The sequence below is a fragment of the Mirounga angustirostris genome, unplaced genomic scaffold, assembly GCF_029215605.1.
Source record: "Mirounga angustirostris isolate CCGP_5_RB_7025 unplaced genomic scaffold, mMirAng1.0.hap1 SCAF_4, whole genome shotgun sequence".
NCBI lineage: Eukaryota > Metazoa > Chordata > Mammalia > Carnivora > Phocidae > Mirounga > Mirounga angustirostris.
In genome coordinates, this window is record NW_026991712.1 from 185,927,921 (window position 1) to 185,946,367 (window position 18,447).

Consider the following 18,447-nt stretch of genomic DNA (forward strand, 5'->3'; position numbering starts at 1 on the left):
CACCAGGGCTCAAAGTGACCGTTACCACAAGCTCAGTGGACGAGGGGCGCTGCGAGGATTAGCTGGGAAAGCGAATACCAGAGCAGGCAGGCCCGGGTGGGCAGGCTCTCAGAGGTGAGCCCCCATCCCCCACTCCCTGCTCCCCACCCAGCCTGGGCATACCTGTGCCCAGCCTCCTAGAAAAGAGGGTTGGTTCCCGGAAGAAAGAGATAGACGTGCCAAGTGCTCTGCTTGGCAATGAGGATCTGAGGTCCCACAGCTGGGACTCCAGCGTCTTGTGTCATTCAGTTTGAGCAGTTCTTTGTGCCAGTCCCGGCAGGGGGCGGGGGGGGATGGGGGAGAGAGAGGCACTGCTGTCCTGTTGAGAAGTACTTCGAGAACATACACTGAAGTGTCCCTTCAATCTGGGAAACAGCCCCCAATACTGAAAATGATTTAAGTAAAAGGACGCCCATCAAAGGATTGTTTGTAATAAGCAAATGGACCCAACTGGACCCAAGTCTCTGATAATGGAATATTCCATTCTATTTGGCCATTAAACATACTTTTGCAATGGGGTGTCGTGACGTCAGTCGTGGAAAGGGCCATGCAGAAGAATGAGGAAGTCTGTCACCTTCGATAGAAAACAAGCCCCAGCGTAGACTGTCGCGTGCCAGACGGCCCTCCAGGCGTGGGTGTACTCGGTGGCCGTGTCGATCCCTTAGGGAAGGGGTCCTGGGTGGCTGGGGACCAGTGACAAGACGCACACCGGGTACCCTATACCCTTTCCTTCCTTTCAGTTTTGAGTCCTGCAAATGGGTTTCTATTTGAAGGACAAATAACACTTAAATAAAGGAATATTGATTGCAAAGCAGTATTTATAATGCAGGCAGGTTATTTTTCCTTGTTTTGAGTAGAAAAAAAGCAGGTTGTGGACAAGTATGTTTATGTTTGCCTGACTGTATGGGCTGAATAACTCAAATGAACCAGGGAGATCCCATTCTTGGGGAGAAGAGCCTGGGAAGGAAGATCCTGAAATAGAACCCTGGGTTCTCTTTGGATGGGAGGAGTGATTTTTTTCCCTCCTTGGTCTACTTCATTGTGTATTTCCCAAATTTTCCATAATGAGTATGTCTTTTTTTGCTTTCCATTATGGAAGTAATACACGTCTTTTGTAGAAAAATTAGAAAAAAGAAGCCACTGCTAATCTTCACTGCTGTCCCACTGGAATCCCACTGGTGTCCCCATGAGGCCTTTCTGTGTCTCCCGTGGTTTGTTTGTTTGTTTGTTTATTTATTTATTTATTTGACAGAGAGACAGCGAGAGAGGGAACACAAGCAGGGGGAGTAGGAGAGGGAGAAGCAGGCTTCCCACAGAGCAGGGAGCCCGATGCGGGTCTCGATCCCAGGACCCTGGGTCATGACCTGAGCCGAAGGCAGACGCTTAACGACTGAGCCACCCAGGCGCCCCTCTCCCCGTGGTTTTGCAACTAGGAATGTGTGATGTCAATAAATGGCGTTACTTTCACAGTGGGAGAAAGAAACGCCACTTTCGAGGAGCACGTCCGGGTTGGGGCTAACCTGTCTCTGGTCTCCGCAGGAGCGCTGTGTGGCCGCCTTGGCCCGCGTCGAGCGCACCGACTTCCTGTCGCCCATGTGCATTGGTGAGGTGGCGCACGTCAGTGCGGAGATCACCTACACCTCCAAGCATTCCGTGGAGGTCCAGGTCAATGTGATGTCCGAAAACATCCTCACAGGTAACTTGTGCGCGCGTCTCACCAAGCCAGCAGCAGCCTAGCTCACGTTGATGGGGGCTGACCCTGGCGCCACCATGAATGACGTCCCTTCATTCCCAGCGCCACCCAGGAGCAGATACTTCTGCCATCCTTGCTCTGCAGGCAGGGACAGGTTAAGCAATGAGTCCCGACAGCGTGCTCCCCCAGTGGGCTTTGAGCTCGGGCCTGGTGTGCAGCCACTGCCCCTCTTGCCTTCCCCGGGCGGAGGCCTGGTGACCAGCTCCTCGGGGGCAGAGGGGTGGCAGTGGGCTGGGAGGGCACAAGCCACCCTCCGGCCCCCTGCTGTCTCCCCCGCCCCCGACCACCACCCGCCTTGCTGTTCCCTGGAGGTGGGGGGGCCACTGGCTGGGGGGAGGGGTCCCTGCCCTGCCCTTATCCCTGCACCCCTGGCCCTGCACTCCAGGCTTAGGCTGAAGCTCACTGGGCGAACCTTTGACTCTGGTTTGATCTGAATATTCTCTTTCTCAGAGTGGTAACCATGGAAACCCCTTTTCATCCTCCCACCAGGCTCTGCAGGGGAGTGTGGCGCAGCTGCTTTTTATAACCGGCTGCTGACGGGGAAGGCGGGCCCCTTTGTCCCCTTGCTGCCCACCTCTGGGTCCCTCGTCGTCCACGCAGAGGGCAGGGTCCTTGGGTCTGCCTCCTGATGCCCCTCGCCCCTTCCTTGGCCGCAGCTGCCTGTAGGTGCTGTGCTCAGAGATCTTTCAGGGGCTCAGGCTTCTTCCCTCCCTGGGCCTAGAGCACAGTTATCCACCTGGAACATCCCGGTGACCTCCGCAGGCCCGGCCGTGGTGCAGTAAATGATTTAGCCCAGCAAGGGCCTGTGCTTGGGGAACACTCAGCATCCCTGTGCCCTGTGTTTGTGGCCAGGCCCTTTTGCGGCCCGGGGCTCTGGCATTGAAGGGGCCGTGGCACAGAAAGGGGTCCCGGGCATGGTCTTCTCACGATGGGGCCTTGGGGTCCCTGTCATCGTTCCCCGTGCTCTGTCTCTCTGTGGCCCAGGCCTCCTCCCCTGGGCTGTGCTGGGCTTGACGGGAAGTCACTGTCTCTGCTGCTCTCTATCTTCAAGCTCCCCCCTCCCCCAGGCCGTCCCAGCAGGGTCGCTTTCTCATGGTGATTTTCAGCAGGAGCCAGGAACTTCAAATAGGGGAGGGGCCCCTGAGGAACAGAAAAAAAGTCTCCCTGTGGGCGATGGAGAAGAAGCCAGCAGACAAAGTGGAGCTCAGCCCCACGGCTTTGGACCCCCAGCATGGTGACTCTCAAGGGACCATTTTGGTTGTCACCATCGGGGCAGAGGTGCTGGCATCCAGTGGGGGGAGGGCAAGGATGCAGCCGCACAGCCTGCACGCACAGGGGGTCCCCACCACGAAGGGTGACCCAGTCCTACATGTTCTTGTGCTGAGGCTGAGGAGCCCTGCCCTCGACCATGAACTCCGGAGGGAAAGGGTCATGTCTTCCTTCCTGGCAGCTTCTCTTGGCTCATAACAGACAAAGAGCTAATAACTACAGGTGAATGAATGTTGGAGTGAACAAATGACCACGTGAACAGAGGCTGTTGGGAAGATTTGTGTTTCTGTGCGGAGATGGGAAGCTGACAGAGGGTTTTGTCTAGAACGACATGCTCTGCCTGACTTCCAAGGGATCGCTCCCACGGTGGGGCAGGAGGCTCTCACCCGGAGCCGTGGTGGCGAGATGGCAGCCCTCTCCCCGACCAGTAAGGAGGTACCCCCCCGCCCCCCAAGCACCTGGTTGCTCAGCCTCGGCTTCGCTTCTTCCCTGCAGGATGGGCACACAGATCTGATGTGCCCTGTGAAGGAAGAACCGGTAGTGAGGAGAGGTGCTGCGGGCGTCCACCCTCACGGGACGAGGGGGCAGGCTCTGTGACCCCACTGGGCTCTGCTTCTCGAGATGGGGCCTCCTGACCCTCGGCCTCCCCTGTTACATGAAGGGGGCAGCCGCTCTTGGAGCCCTGAGGGCTGTGGCTCTTCTCCGTGTCTGGGTCATCTTGCCCCAGAACCTCTTTCTGAAGGGCCAGATGCCTCCTTTCTCATTCCACCACCGTGGGTCTGTCTGTCTGTCTCTCTCATTTCTGCGTCTCTTTCTGTAATTGCCACTTCTGTGCATCTGCATCTCTGTTGTCCTCCCTCTGTCTTTCCGAGTTTGGATCCGTGCAGATCTCTCTTATTCTGGGACCCTGTGTCTCTCGTGGCCTCCCTCTCTGTCCTGACGTGTGTCTTTCTGCCCACGTGCCTAGGGTGTGAGGGCAGGGCTGGTAGCTTCCTTGTCCCTGCAGTCCCCCCACTGCCTACAGCAGTGCCTGGCCCCGTGGACCCAGGGTGACTGACGGGGGGCGGGGAAGGAACTGAGACCCCAGGAGGCAGGGATCCCCTGTCTTGTGTGTCCCCCTCCTCCGGGGCTGTGCCGCCTGTCAGGAGGCAGCCGAGCCAGCACATGCTGAGGCAGACAACCAGCAAACCTTTGCCTTCGAGAGGGCTCATTCATCTCCAGCAGCTGTCAAAATATTAAGCTAACTGGGACATGATTGTTGCAAATTGCTCCAGAAAATAGCTGGGAGCTCTTAAGATTTTAAAATAGGTGTTTTTAATGCTGCAATTGTCTTTTGATGGTTTTATTAAATGACGGAGAAAGTACAATTAGCGTGTTTTGCCTCATTTGCCCCGTGGTGCTCATTTGGGTCTAGAGGAGGGCCACTCCGGGTTTCCATGGAAACCGGCTTGTCAGGCTGGCTCTGGCAGAGTCTAACAGGAAATCTTTATTCCCAAAAGCAGGTTGTCAGATTCACTCTCAGTCAAAGTGCAGTGAAAATATTTTCCATGTTATTTGCCTGTGGTTCCCAGGCACAGGGAGCCTGTTGTCCTGCTGGGGCCACTGTGTTGGGGCCAAGTGCTGGCGGTGCAGGCCCGGGCGCCATGGGCTCGCCCTCGTACATGACCGCAGGGCCTTGGGGCTGTGTTCAGGGGAGGAAACCAAAGCCCCCCGCTCCCTCTGGGAAGGCAGGTCAGAAAGCACTGATAGAAAGGGAGCTCCAGGGGCACCTGGGTGGCTCAGTCGTTAAGCGTCTGCCTTTGGCTTGGGTCATGGCCCCAGGGTCCTGGGATCGAGCCCCGCATCGGGCTCCCTGCTCCGCGGGAAGCCTGCTTCTCCCTCTCCCCCTCCCCCTGCTTGTGTTCCTTCTCTCGCTGTGTCTCTCTCTGTCAAAATAAATAAATAAAATCTTTAAAAAAAAAAAAAAAAGAAAGAAAGAAAGGGAGCTCCACAAGGGGCTTTACAGAGGATGCCTGGCTCCTCCCCATCCTCCCCGCTTGCTTCCCTTTATTTCCTGCAGTTTTGCTGTTCTCCTCTGCACTGAGGATGTTCTGTGTTGAGGAAGCTACTTTTAAGGCATCCTTGCAAATATTTCCCTCAAAGTACTGGGACCTAGAGGCGTAGGTCTATACACAGAATAGCACCGAATTGCTGTGTGACCCTAGGTAAACCCCTTGACCTCTCTGGGCTCCGGCTTCCTCCTATACAAGTGGAGGGTGCGGTGGGCCACGTGATGTCTGGACTTTTCTGGCCCCTGGTTCTCAGCCCAGACAGGCCTCTCTGGTAGCCCCAAGGAAGGTTCGGTTTCCTGTCACTCAGCCCGCAGTGGGAGTCAGCAGCCCACTGCCCGTCTCTCAGCACTCCACTCTGAAGTTTCTCGATTGGAGCTCTGAGTCGGTGGCAGCAAACCCGAGCGTCTGGTGTGAAGCCTCCCACTTGCACGACTGGCCGTGCGACTGCTTCAGTCTGTGGCCCGGCTGCCCGCATGGGCTCTGGCTCCGTGTCTCCCCGAGCCTCATGTCCATGGGCCACTGTCCTTCTGGCCCCCGTCTGGCAGGAGCTCTTAGCTGTGTTTAGCGGGTGGACGTTCCCTCGCTGAGCACTGTGGCCTGAAGCTCCCGAGCAGAGCGTGTTCGATGGGAAGTTCAGGGTCTGCCGGATCTGTTTGCAGAAACTCGAGCTCAGCCGGGGCTGAGTGCCCTGGCTTTGTCCCCTCTTCTCCGGGAGGTGGCTGGTGAGGACCCTACCCGAGGCTCCTCAGGCTTCCGGGCGTGTGGATGACCAGACTTCCCTTCTGTCAAACGCCCGTAAAGGGGCTGCAGTCGGAGCCCTCTGTGTTAGCAAATGCTGGAAAGCCAGGACCCCCAGACTTAAAGTGTATGCTCTGAAGCCTTTCCAGCAACCTCCAGAGGGGCAGCATTGGGGGGGAGCTCCCCACGCTCTGTGCCCACCCTCCCACCTTGTGTTTTAGCCTCACCTGCCCTGCGCTCTCCCTGTGCCATCACTCACGTGGTTTTTTCTCTGAAGGTACTAAGAAGCTGACCAATAAGGCCACCCTGTGGTATGTGCCCCTGTCACTGAAGAACGTCGACAAGGTCCTGGAGGTGCCTCCAGTCGTGGTAAGGAGACCCCCTCCCGCTTCTCTCGGGGGGCAGATGGCAGAGGCGAGCCAGGCGTCCCAGGAGAGCAACGGAAGGGGCCGGGGGCTGGGTCGGCCGGTGGAGTGGGATGTCCCTGTCTGGGATCTTCGTGCAGGTTTTGTTCATGCTGGGGATGTCCTGGTGGACGCCCCTCCTGGAGGACCCTTCCTCATGTCCCTGACCAGAGGGAAGGTGGGGGTCAGGATGGTGTCAGGTGACAGGTCCTTCTGCGAGAGCCAGGACCTCCCGGCTGCCTGGCCCAGGCCAGCCGCTCCCCATCCCAGCCCCTGACAAAACGGAGGCTAAGACAGCTCTGTTTCCGCCTCTTCTCCCACTGTCCTGGGTTCTCTCACTCTGGTTTTGCTGCAGAAAGAAGCGTCTTTGCACGAAGGGAGCCCATTGTGTTCGTTCTGGGCCCGCTGCGGGCACGCTCGGGTGGATAGGCTTTTGGAGGGTGAATGTTGTGCCAATAGAAGGATTTAGTTCCTTCCCTTCCCTAAAGTTAGCCCTCACCGCCTCCTGTGGCGCCCCCAGGACACGCGTGCTTCTCCTCCGTGGAGGCCCGCGGCTCTGCTCTCACACCAAAGCTCCTCTGGAGGGAATCACCCCGTGGTTCTGGCAGTGTCTGCCCTGCAGTGAGCATTTTCCTACACTCCTACAGAGAACAGATTTTTAAAATAACAAAACCGGGAGCCACAGCTGTAGGAACTGGTACCTGCTATTTTGCAGAGAGCCCACAGAGAAGCTGGGTCCTGTCCTCCTCCTCGTGGGGACGCAGGCCCTTCCTGCTTGGGGAGGCTTGCTCTGTCTCCCTGGCAGACCTTCCCACTTCCTGCACCCCTGCAGGTGTAACACTGGGGGGGGCACTCCCTGCAAACCCCCCCCACCCCCGCCCGTGCCAGCCCAGGGTCCGGCCGCACAGCCTGCCTGGGCCCCCCGGGGCAGGCGAGGCCCAGGTGGCATATCTGCCCTGGTGCGGATGGCTGCCTGCTGGGCTCCAGCTGCCGAGCAGTCTAGATATTTAAACCGTCTTGAGACAGGGGAGCCCTCTTCACGTTGAATGGGAAGGACGCTTAGACCTTGGCCTGGGTTGGATCGGTGGCCTGTCCTTTGGGCCTGCGGGAGACGGGACGTAGTGCTCCTGCCCGCTGACGGCCCTGGCATCACCCGTCCCTGCACAGGCAGAAGAGTGGTGGAAGCTCACGGCCAGGGCACGGAGCCCAGCAGCTCCTAGGGCTCACCCCTCTATGATGGTCCTGGGGCTGCTGGGACGGAGGCCCCAGGGGAGGACGCTTCCTGCGTCTTCCAGCTTCTAGTGGCTTGTGGCTGCATCTCTCCCACCTCTGCCTCTGACTGCCCCTGTGTGTGGGGGGGTGTTACCTCCTCCTCAGTCGTTGCCCTTGGGGTCCGTTCTGCTGCAGCGTTATCTCATCCAGACCCCGGTTCTGTCAGAGGCCATGTGCGCAATTTTCTGTGGGCGGGGATTTTGACAGACACTGTTCACCCCAGAGCACTGCCCTTCCGTGCGGCCCCACCCGCCCCCTCCCTCCTTCCCTGTCTCTTTCCTCCCTGCAGCACTGACCGGGGGGAGGCCCAAGACTCAAGAAGCAGGAGTGAGTCTGAAACACAGTGATTTTTCTCTTTAGAAATTACGAGCGTACCCACCCCTGCTTTCATCTTTTGCACCAAACACTTGGTGCTCAGTTAGCCGCATTGCATGTAAATACGACATAACTATTGAACTGATTTCATTTTCATATAGCACAGATTGTAGAAGTCTCTGGCAGGCCATTCTCTGGCTTCGGCACCGGATGATACATGTTAAAGGGTTGATACTGAAGGAAGATTCTGGGGCTGAACACATGAACCTTTGCTTCCTCTGGCTCCTCAGGGCCAGGGGGCTGAGAGCGTAGGGTCTTCGGCCAGCAGGCAGGGGTGGGCGTGCCGGTTCCCATCCCCGCACAGGGACAGGGCAGCTCTCCTCCCCAGGGAGCGCTCACCCCGCATCCCAGAGGGGCCTGGAGTTTTCCCATCCCTTTTGTTTAGCCGGGTTTGATAAGACATAAGTACCAACCGTGCCCTTGTAGAGACAGAAGCAGAGAGGGCTCCAGATGGGAGAAGCCACGCAGCTCTCAGCTGCAGCTGACGCTCATATTTATGGGCGTTCGCCCCCCCCCCCCCCCCATGTGAGCCGCACATAGAAGCCTTCAGTTGACTTGAAATACAGGTCTGCTGTTGTCCTTATCCTGATGGATCCTGGAAAGCTCGGAGTCTGGCGTTTATGCTCATCGCTGGTTACGTGGCCACGAGGCTTTCTCATACCCCCCGCCCCTGAATCGCACCACCGGCCTTTTATAGAGTGCTGTCATTTATTTGAGAACACACACATCTCTCTGTGCAGGTGTGTGTGTGTGTCACGCACGTCTCTCACGTGTAGTCGTACCAGACACGTATGTCAGACACACCTCACAGAGCACACTCGCGTGTGCATCTCCCTGGAAGAAGCCCGGCTGTCCACCTTGTGCGGTGGTATTCAGTGTAAGACGCTGCCACCTGGCTCCACCCTCTTCCTCGGGGAGCAGGGACCCCAGTGTCCCTGCAGTGACCCTGGAGAGGCGGACACTTGGGTTGTTGGGTTTTTTCTTTTTTCCAGCGTCTGAAAGTGCGCTTGAGTTCAGAGTCTCGCCCAGGCCGGTGGACGTGTGGGCTGAGCTGGCTTTTGCTTCACATCAGCTGGGCTAGACGAGCCCTTGGGGGTGAGGGTGGGATACCAGCCCATCGTTGGGACTTCTAGTGATTTTATCCCTGATTCAGAGGCAGCAGGGCAGCGTTGTGAGGAGGCTGCGTTTCCTCCATCTGCATGGCTCGTGTCTGGCCGGGGCCCTGCCAGCCGCGTGTGACGGCCCAGGCCCAAGCAGCATGCTCACATGGCCAGGATTTATTAGGCTCAGGAGGTTGGCTCGTTCTTAAAAAAATCTCTTTAAAAGGCATTTCTTGAGGACCCTTGAGTTCAGCCGTGAATTTTACCGGATAGGCACAGCGCAGGCTCTGCTCATATGCTCTTTACTTTGGACGGTGGGACAGGGGGCCACAGTTTATTTATGGAGAAAAAGGTTTAAAATTTAAATTATCCACGGCAACTTAAACACTCAGGGTTTGTTTCTTTTGAACAGACCCCTCAGACCCTTTCTCAGCCTCCCTGGGAGACAGGTTCTCCAGCCTCAGATGGTAACTGAGCCACAGAGTGGTGTTCAGATCCTGTGCGATTTGCTGCAGAGCCACGAGCAAGAAAATCCAGATGTTTAAGACTGGCTTTTGAAAGAAGATCTAAGATTGCCGTATGAAGTGAATTTGCCTAAGTCAGAGAGGCTTCAGCAGGGGGTCGAGAGGGGCCCATGGGGCCCTGGGTCCGTAGCTTCTGCATGGGCTCAGCCAGAAATGCTGCCTAAGTGAGGCAGGGGCAGGTGTCAGAGCTAACCGAGGGGAGGCTGGCTGGGCCGTGGTCAGCACGGGGGGCCAGGGCCGTGGCGGCAGGAAGGGAGAGGGCTGCCAGGGGAAGCTGGCCCCCGTGGACCTGGCCTGGGGCTTTTCCCGGGGGGTCCTGCATGGAGGGCGTGTGTGTCCTACACTGGGCTGGAGGACAGGGCCCTTGCTGTCACATCAGAGAAGCCCAGCGCCTCCCGCTGTGCCCGTAGGGACCCCAGCTTTTGTGCCAAGTTTTATATTCTGTTTATTCTTCTTGGGTCTGAACGTCTGTGATCCATGAGGAGAGCTTTGCTGGGATCATCTTAGCTTTGGTGCGTGTTCCTGCAAGTGTGCAACCTGGACAGGCTGGGAGGTCAGCAGAGTGAGGGTGTCAAGGGCATGCGGGAAACCTGCTCTCTCCTCACCCTGTTGGGGCTCCCGTGATTCTGTAGTTCTGTGTTCAGGGATAAATCCTGGGAAGGAGGAGGGGGCACGTGTAAAATGTGACAGAGATTGTTGACGGGATGTTGTTTTTGTTTTTGTTTTTTTTTTAAAGATTTATTTATTTGACAGAGACACAGCGAGAGAGGGAACACAAGCAGGGGGAGCGGGAGAGAGAGAAGCAGGCTTCCCGCTGAGCAGGGAGCCTGATGTGGGGCTCGATCCCAGGACCCTGGGACCATGACCTGAGCCAAAGGCAGACGCTCAACGACAGCCACCCAGGCGCCCTGACGGGATGTTGTTTTAACAGCGACGGACTGGGAGCCTGCCCGATGCGCTCAGTACCGGGTCCATCACCTAAGTCCTGTTAGGCAGAGAGGTTGGGCTGATGCAGTTGATTGCTACTTGGAAACCTGCACCTGGCATGGGAGAAGTTTTATATACACGTGGGCATGAGAGCAATTCGAGGAAGACACAGAGCAAACATTTGAGACTGTTTATCTCTGGATACATGAGATTTTCACCTTCTCTGTGTTTTTATTGTTTATATTAAATATATATTATTAGGACAGGGATGGATGGCTCCAGTTACATAACTCAGGCAAGGAGAGCCTTGAGCCTGGGAGGCCGAGCCACGCCTGGCTGGGGACGGCGAGGGCCGTGTTCACTGCTGCTGGCCTGATCCTCTGTCTGCGCCTCTCCTCAGTATTCCCGGCAGGAGCAGGAGGAGGAGGGCCGGAAGCGGTACGAGGCCCAGAAGCTGGAGCGCATGGAGACTAAGTGGAGGAATGGGGACATCGTCCAGCCTGTCCTAAACCCAGGTAAAAGCTGGGGTGCCGTTCTGGGGACTCATCTCTGCTGGCAGGTGCCGAATGTGGCCACCCAGGCCCCCCCCCTTTTTTAAAGATTTTATTTATTTATTTGAGAGAGAGAGAGAGCACGCACAACCCGGGGAGAGAGGGAGAAGTAGGTTCCCCGCTGAGCAGGGAGCACAACACGGGGCTTGATCCCAGGACCCTGGATCATGACCTGAGCTAAAGGCAGACACTTTACTGACTGAGCCACCCAGGCACCCCCTGAATCTCAAAATGTCTTGATAGATTTTTATAAGCTTTTATTTTTATTTTTCTGTGTTCCAATAAAAATGCATCTTTCTCAGATGACTGGCTTAGGGACTGGCTTTTATATGCTTCTTAAGGAAGTCACGTGCCCATTCCTTGGTGTTTTGGAATGTGGTCCGCATTTCTGACCTCAGTCTCTCAGTAGAACTGGCTTTGCCCTGGCAGGGCGGGGCTGGGCCTCTGCAGGCAGGCCTCCCAGTGCCCCGGGGGAGGGCAGGATGGGCTCCCCGGGAGGGCCAGCGGGACAGGAGCTCAGCAGGAAGGGCAGAGCGTGTGCTCGGCACTGGGGGTCTTTCGAACACTCCAGCCCCTCCCTGTGGGAGGACCCCGCCACCCCCCACATCTGCAGCTCTCTGTTACCGTTGACACCAGAACCCGATTTCAGCAGGCTGTTGCCAGGCAACTCCCTCGCGGAGCTGACCTCATCCTTCAGGTGTCCTTTCAGAGAGTCTGGGAGTTCTTTAAAACCCAGCTTTTTTTTTTTTTTTTTTAATTGTTTTCTCCATCTGACAAGAGAAAATACAATTACCTTGAACGGTTTGATCCACAGCCGTCGGATGTCCAGCTTTGACCATGTATGTGGCCATCTGGAGCCATTTGGGGGCTATCAGGTTGATGACAAAGAAACCCGGCTCCGGTTGTTGGGCTGGGCCCAGGCTCTGCCTCTCTGTGGTCAGACCGTGCCCGGCCACCCCTGAGAGTGCTTGGTGTCCATCTGGGGTCTCCCAGGATCTCACCAGGCCCCGTCATCCTGCGCCCATCAGCATTTGTTCTGGGGAGAGCAAGAGGAGGCCTCCTGTGTAAGGAGGCAGAGGTGGGGTGGTGAGGGACACGTTGTCTAGGGTTGGGCTGCCCAGGTCTGAATCCCCCTTCTGCCTCCGTGGGGACTTAGTCTCCCTGCCTCTGTTTCCTCGGCTGGAAACACAGGAAAGGGGACTCCTGTGTATGTTTACAGCTGTGCCGAACCTCTCCCGTTGCTGCGCCGGGGACCTCACTCAGGTTCTGGACGCTGTTGTGACGCTGAGACCCAGACATTAGCGCCGTGTTAGCCAGGGTCATGGTAGCTGCTGTAGCTGCTGAACCCTGAAATCCTAGTGCCTGACTCAGTAGAGGTTTATTTCTTGTAAAGTCCAAACCGGTGTTCCTAATCAGGGGGTGAGCTGCAGTTGAGGTGGACTCGTCTTCGAGCTGTGCATCTTGAACAGGTAGCTTTCGGGGTTACCTTGGAAGGGGAAAGATCAGGGGCTCACCCATCTGGGGTTTGGATGGGTTGGGCTGCAAGCAGGTAGCACTTCCACTCATGCCCTTTTGGTGGGAAGGCAGCCTGCAGAGGAGGCTGGGCAGTGTGGTCTAGCCGTGCGTGGAGAAGGCGAGGAAAAGGGGCTGCCCAGTCCTGCCCGCTGACCACCATGTCCTGTTTCTTTCCCTTGCCCGTGTGGGTCACTTCACCCAGAATCCTGTCTAGCCACCACCTGACCTCAGAGAGCGGGATCTCGGATTGCGTGTGGTTTTCTGTTGGGTTTAGATGCAGTACCTTGTGGGCCAGTGGCCGGTGACCAAACCATGGGCCCCCTGCACCAGCACAGTGTCCACATGGAGGTGGGACAGGAGATGAGAGACGAGGGGCAAACACGCTCACGTGTTCCCGGGGCTGGTGTGCTGGCGGGGGAGGGCTGCTCTCGGAGGGTGGGAAGCTCCTCAGTCCCCGTCTGCTCTCCGGAAGGGTCTTCCTTGTCCGCTATCTTCCAAGGCCTCTTCTGAAGTGGGTGCCTGCTCGCCTATGACGGGGGACATCAGAGGTTATTTAGGGCTTGAACAGTTGTCCCTTCTAAACCTCGTGGGCGTTGATCTGTTGGCTTCCTGTCAGCTGCTTGTGACAGTCACACCCAGCATCCTTCCCAGACAGGCTCGTCAAGCTCTCTCTGCTGGATGGTGGCTTCCTTGTGGCTCTTCGTGACACACTCGTGGGCTGAGTCGTGATGGGCTTTGATCTCTCTCCCTCCATCCCCAGAAGCAATAGGCTTTTCCCACCTTTTGGTGCCCCAGGTCTCTGGGCTCTGCTCACTCTCCGTTATGCTTCCAAGCTGGCTGTTTCTTTCCTGACCTACCTTGCTCAGTGCAGGAAGGAGAAGCTCCCAGGACCACTCTGACTCCTTTCAGCCATTTCCTGGGGTGCTGTGGCCCCATAGACTTATCTTTAGGTTGACCATGTGTCCCACCTTCTAAGCCCAGGGGATGGTAGACCATGCCCTTGACCCTCAGAATAAAGGTTTTCCTTTGGGCGGGCCCCAGTTTGGGTGCCAGTTCATGTGTTTGTTAAGGCAACACTGTCAGCCGTGACAGATAACCCCCAAATCTCTGTGGCTCAACCTTGCACTCACAGAGCCTTTTTATGCGTCACTGTGCTTCACCTGAGATACGGAGCGTGAAGGGACAGGGGAGAGGCCACTGAGGATGGCCGAGGACAAGAGGTGCCCAGCCAGCGACTGAACCACACACACACACAGTAGACACAGGCCCACCCCCCGGAGGCCAGGTTCATCGCCGAGGGAAGCAGCAGTGGGGGGCGGCTGTAGGGGTGTATTGTTTTTCCCCATCAGAATAGTGGTGCTTTCACTCATTTAAAAGCTTATCAGTTCAAGTTCTAAGAACATGAAATTATTAGACATGGTCTAGATCACTCTAGACTTTTGAACGTTCCTAGAAGACAGTGGGGGCTTCTCTTTGACTAAGCTGTGATCATTATTTCAAACGGCTTGTCATCTGAATAGATACTTGACATGACCAAAAAAAAATTTTTTTTTTTAAGATTTTATTTATTTATTTGACAGAGAGAGAGACAGCGAGAGAGGGAACACAAGCAGGGGGAGTGGGAGAGGGAGAAGCAGGTTTCCCGTGGAGCAGGGAGCCCGATGCGGGGCTCGATCCCAGGACCCCGGGATCATGACCTGAGCCGAAGGCAGACACTTAATGACAGCCACCCAGGGGCCCCAACACGACAAAAAATTTTGTGTGCAATTTTCTGTGGTTTGAACTTCTAAAAATTTCACCATTAGCCACCTGCATAACTGTTACCTGGTCAAAGCGGTTCCTGAGATTGGGCCAAATTTGAGACTCTTAGTTTTTGTTTGTGCTGTAAGAGTGACTTCTGTGTCTTTTGAGTGGGACACAAATGAAGGCAGCAGAGTGTGCCCCTTGGTTCTTGGGGCCTTTCTGTTCTCTGCCTGCACGCTTTGCAGAGAGACAGGGCCTAAGGGAGACTGTCTTTGAGCTCAGGGGTGCGGTGGCCTGTCCAGTGCTGGCTGGGGGAGTCTCTCTGACAGGTGTGATGGCAGGGGGTCTTCATCGGTGTGCTTTGTGGCTCCAGCAGCTGTCCCCAGGCAGGGTCCAGGTGTCTGAACCCCCAAGGCCAGCTGTAGGCGTGGCCCTGGCTAGGTGCACCCTCACCAGCAGGGACTGTCCCCCGCATCTCCCATAGCACCACAGGGATTTGGGGGGTACGTCTTTTCCATTTCCGAGTGAGATGAGAAACTGGGGAGGGCACAGTCCTGCTCCCCATCCTGTGCGGTCTGTCTGCATGTACTGCATTACCCTGGGGCCCAGCGTGGTCTCAGATAGATAGTCCAGGATGCTCTGGACACCCCTGGGGTCTGGGACGCCTGCACTGAAGGGGCAGCTGGGAGCGGCAGCTCCTCCCTGGAGTCAAAGCCACAGGCCATGTGCATCGAATGCAGTCCTTGTGGACACCAGAGGACACCTGGAGTGCCCTTCCCGGGAGCTTTTGCTGCCATCCCCATCCCGTCTTGCTTGGAGTCATCGGTGTTGTCTGTTGGCTGGTTTTAGGTAGTGTCCTCGTACCCCAGCTCGTGGAGGGACCACTTGCGAGGACCGTTTGACCCACATCCAGATGGGTGTGCTGGACAGCCAGGTCCCCAGAAGGTGGCCTTCCAGGTGGGAATCCTTCACTCCACGGTTGCCCAGGAGCTCCCGACTCCAGGCCAGGAGCCTGAGGCAGGAGCTGGGACCTCACGTGGCACACAGCGAGCCAGGAAAGCAGGCGGAGGGAGCAGGCTAGCTGCGCATGAGAATGAGAGCCCTCTGTCCAGAGTCGGAGCCACTTCTCAGCTCCCCGTGCAGCCGAGGGCCCTGCCGGCAGCATCTCATGATGATGGCCTCTCAAATGCCGCAGAGGGCACTTGACACAGTGCTCCAGACTCGAGTCTAGATCACTCTAAGCCACGAGGCTCGAGGGCAAGTACAAAATGAGTTTGGATTTCAATACTTTATGGACTCCGTTTACCTGGGCTCCAGTTTTCCTGCCTTGTGACCCCTTCAGGCAACCACATGGTTTGAAATTCCGCACCAGGCAGGGTCTGGAGGTGATGCTGATGCTCGGCCTTGCTGGGGGAGGAGTGGCCACCCCCTCTGAGCACCAGCTGTCCAGGCAGGAGACAGAGGAGCGTCAGCTGTACCCAGAAGGCTCTGGAAGGTGGAGGCAGTGGTGGGTCTGCTCAGAAGACCCTACACGGGAGTGTTGCCCGCACCTGTTAGAAGAGGCAGTGTTGAGGTGTCCTACCTGTCTTCTGGAGGCAGGGTTTTATTTCATGTGTTTGTTTAAGTGTGGCCTCTTCCAGATATTCTGGCGGCAGCAGGGATGGGGGAGGGAGGGAGGGAAGGAGGGAAGCCCCCAGGGATGTGGCGAGCTGGGGCGGTGAACGGGAGGGAAAAGCCGGCTTGCCTCTGGGTGCTGAGTCTTCTGGGCCAGGTCGGAGCCCGAGGGTTGGCAGGAGTCCCGGGGTGCCGTCCAGGGAGGCTGGGTCTGCGGCGTCTCCATCTACCACTGCGTTCAGTGAAGTGTGCAGGTGCACGCTCTCGAGGTTGCGTGATGAGTTTCTGAAACTGTCTGCGATTGTTTACAAAATTGGGAGTGAAAGTCAGAGGGATGACTGTCCAGACGGAGGGTCACCACAGCCCTGAGAGCGTGTAGCTGCAAGGTTCGTTGACTGGCTGCCTGTGTCTTGGGAACGGGCCTTGCTGGGCACACTGGTGTCCCCAGGGATGGACATCATGACCCGCTAACAGAGTGGCCGTTGAAACCTTGAAAGCCTTTCCTTCCACGGACTGGAACACGTGGAGACCACGGTTCTCCTTAGAAAAATCACACCTGAGCTGCCGGCACTTGGACACCCTAGGCAGCCGTGCAGATGCTGCGCACCTCAGTCGTGGGCATCAATCTGCCCCACGGCCTAACCTCTCTCCTTTGTAATTCCAGAGCCGAACACCGTCAGCTACAGCCAGTCCAGCCTGATCCACCTGGTGGGGCCTTCCGACTGCACCCTGCATGGCTTTGTGCATGGAGGTAAGAAGTCAGCGGCTGCCGCTCGCTCGTGCCTGCCCGTCTCCCCAGGAGCCAGGCTGCCGTCTGACCCAGTTCAGGCTCCGGTGTTTAATGAGGTAGAAGTTTAAACTCTTAAGAGGCTGCATAGTAAATTACCGAAATACAGTCAGTGCCTGTTTTTAAAATTGGAAACAAAAGTCAGGTGGATGACTATCCTGTTGGAGGGTCACACGCAACCCAGGAAGCATAGAACCATGAGGTGTGTGGTGGCCGCGGGATGGGGCAAGGCCTTTCGGGGGACAGTGATATCACCAGGGAGTAATAGTGTGACCCACTAACAAAGGGGCTACTGAAGCATGTTTTTGCCTCTGATGTTCTCATTTATTTCTTCCTTTGGTCAGATTCCACCTTAAACAACATAGGCCTTAAAGTTCGTGGCTCAGGAAATGTGGTGGGACATAGAGGGACGCTTTTTACTTTAATGGGGGAATGCTTATTTTTTTGCAATTTAGGGAAAACAGTAATCATGGGCACAATGCCATTCATTCACGCTCTCATCTCCAATGCCGGGAGTACCAAGCTCTCTTTTCTTTTCCTCTCAGAAAACTCTTATTCATCCTTCAAAACCCAGCTCAAATGGTACCACTCTGTGCAGGGATACGCTGATATTTCTACGAGGGGAGGCCTCAGGGGCAGGGCTTGATCTTGTTCTTTGTGTTGGCTCCAGGGCCTCACACAGTGTTGAAGAGATGCTTTACAAAGGTGTGTTCCATGAGCGAGAGGCACAGATCACGTTCATGGGATAATGGGCCCTGGGCCTGTCAGAGTCAGAGTGTGGGCCCTGATTTGGGATATATTTTTAAAGTTTGCTTCTTTTTTAGCTAATCTTTGTGGGTTTTTTTTTTTTTTTTTTTTTTAATTTCATCATTGTTTTCCTCTTTGCACTAAATGTTGGTTGCAGTGCCCTTAGATCTGATTAACTTAGATCCTACCCAAGGGAAGTTGCGCTTCGTGACAATGCATGCCCAGGCCCATGCATGCGGTGGCGGTCTGAGTGTCTCTGTACCCCGAGGACAGCCATAGCCCCTTAAGCTTGCTTGTCTCCTCTTCTTCACCAGCCCTTGCCTGCCTCCTGGAAGTGGGGGGGCAGCCCCTCTTCTGAGCTCCCCATCTGAAGCCCAGGCCCTGTAACTGCTGAGAATTGTCTTTCAGCCTCATTGAGCTCCATTCCACTTGAAATTCGTGAAACTTTGTGCTAGAATTTTTGCTTATCTTGTCCACATGTTGGAAGTTCGGGAGAGGTGGCATCTCCACCCTTCGCTGTCTCCTTGTTGACAAGCCCAGTCTTCTGTCTGCACCTCCTGGCGGTGTGAGTGAGGGAATTGTTGCAGATCTAGATTCCATGGTCATTTACAGAGCCTGAGCTGCTGCGTTTGAGGCAGGCATGTTTCTTTAAGAAGTGCATTTAAGGAATGTTTACGAGGGCTTTGCAGTATTTAATGCCTATTTTAGTAGGGGTTTTGTGCCCACAAGTTAAAAAAAAAAAGCCTAATATTTTCCCCAAACGTAATCATCTCTAAACAGCACCTAGTAATTCACCAGGAGCGAGTGAACAAAATAAACACTGTGCCGAAAACACCCGGGAAGAACTGTAATTTTATGGCATTTTCCTACGGAGAGAATGCTATCCATAAGAGTGGTGTCTAAACTCATTTCTGTCGAAGTCTTCTCTGACCTGTAATTCAGTGGATGCCAAGTGCCGGAGAAACACGTGAGCTGAGATGAATGCTAATTCGGCTTTTATTCAGTAATTCTGTGCTGTGTCTGTGTCTTTGAAAAATT

The 18,447-nt window shown here is 55.7% G+C and overlaps 1 protein-coding gene across 2 annotated transcripts in view; it reads left to right on the top strand.

Annotated features, from left to right (window-relative positions):
• The window catches only part of ACOT7 (acyl-CoA thioesterase 7), a 105,988-nt gene that overhangs the window by 40,942 nt on the left and 46,599 nt on the right, over positions 1–18,447 (top strand). For both annotated transcript variants that reach the window (XM_054513172.2, XM_045898831.3), the window contains exons 3-6: positions 1,579–1,735; positions 6,128–6,219; positions 10,853–10,967; positions 16,540–16,626. In XM_054513172.2, the coding sequence (XP_054369147.1) occupies positions 1,579–1,735; positions 6,128–6,219; positions 10,853–10,967; positions 16,540–16,626 (451 nt within the window). The remainder of the gene's footprint in view (positions 1–1,578; positions 1,736–6,127; positions 6,220–10,852; positions 10,968–16,539; positions 16,627–18,447) is intronic.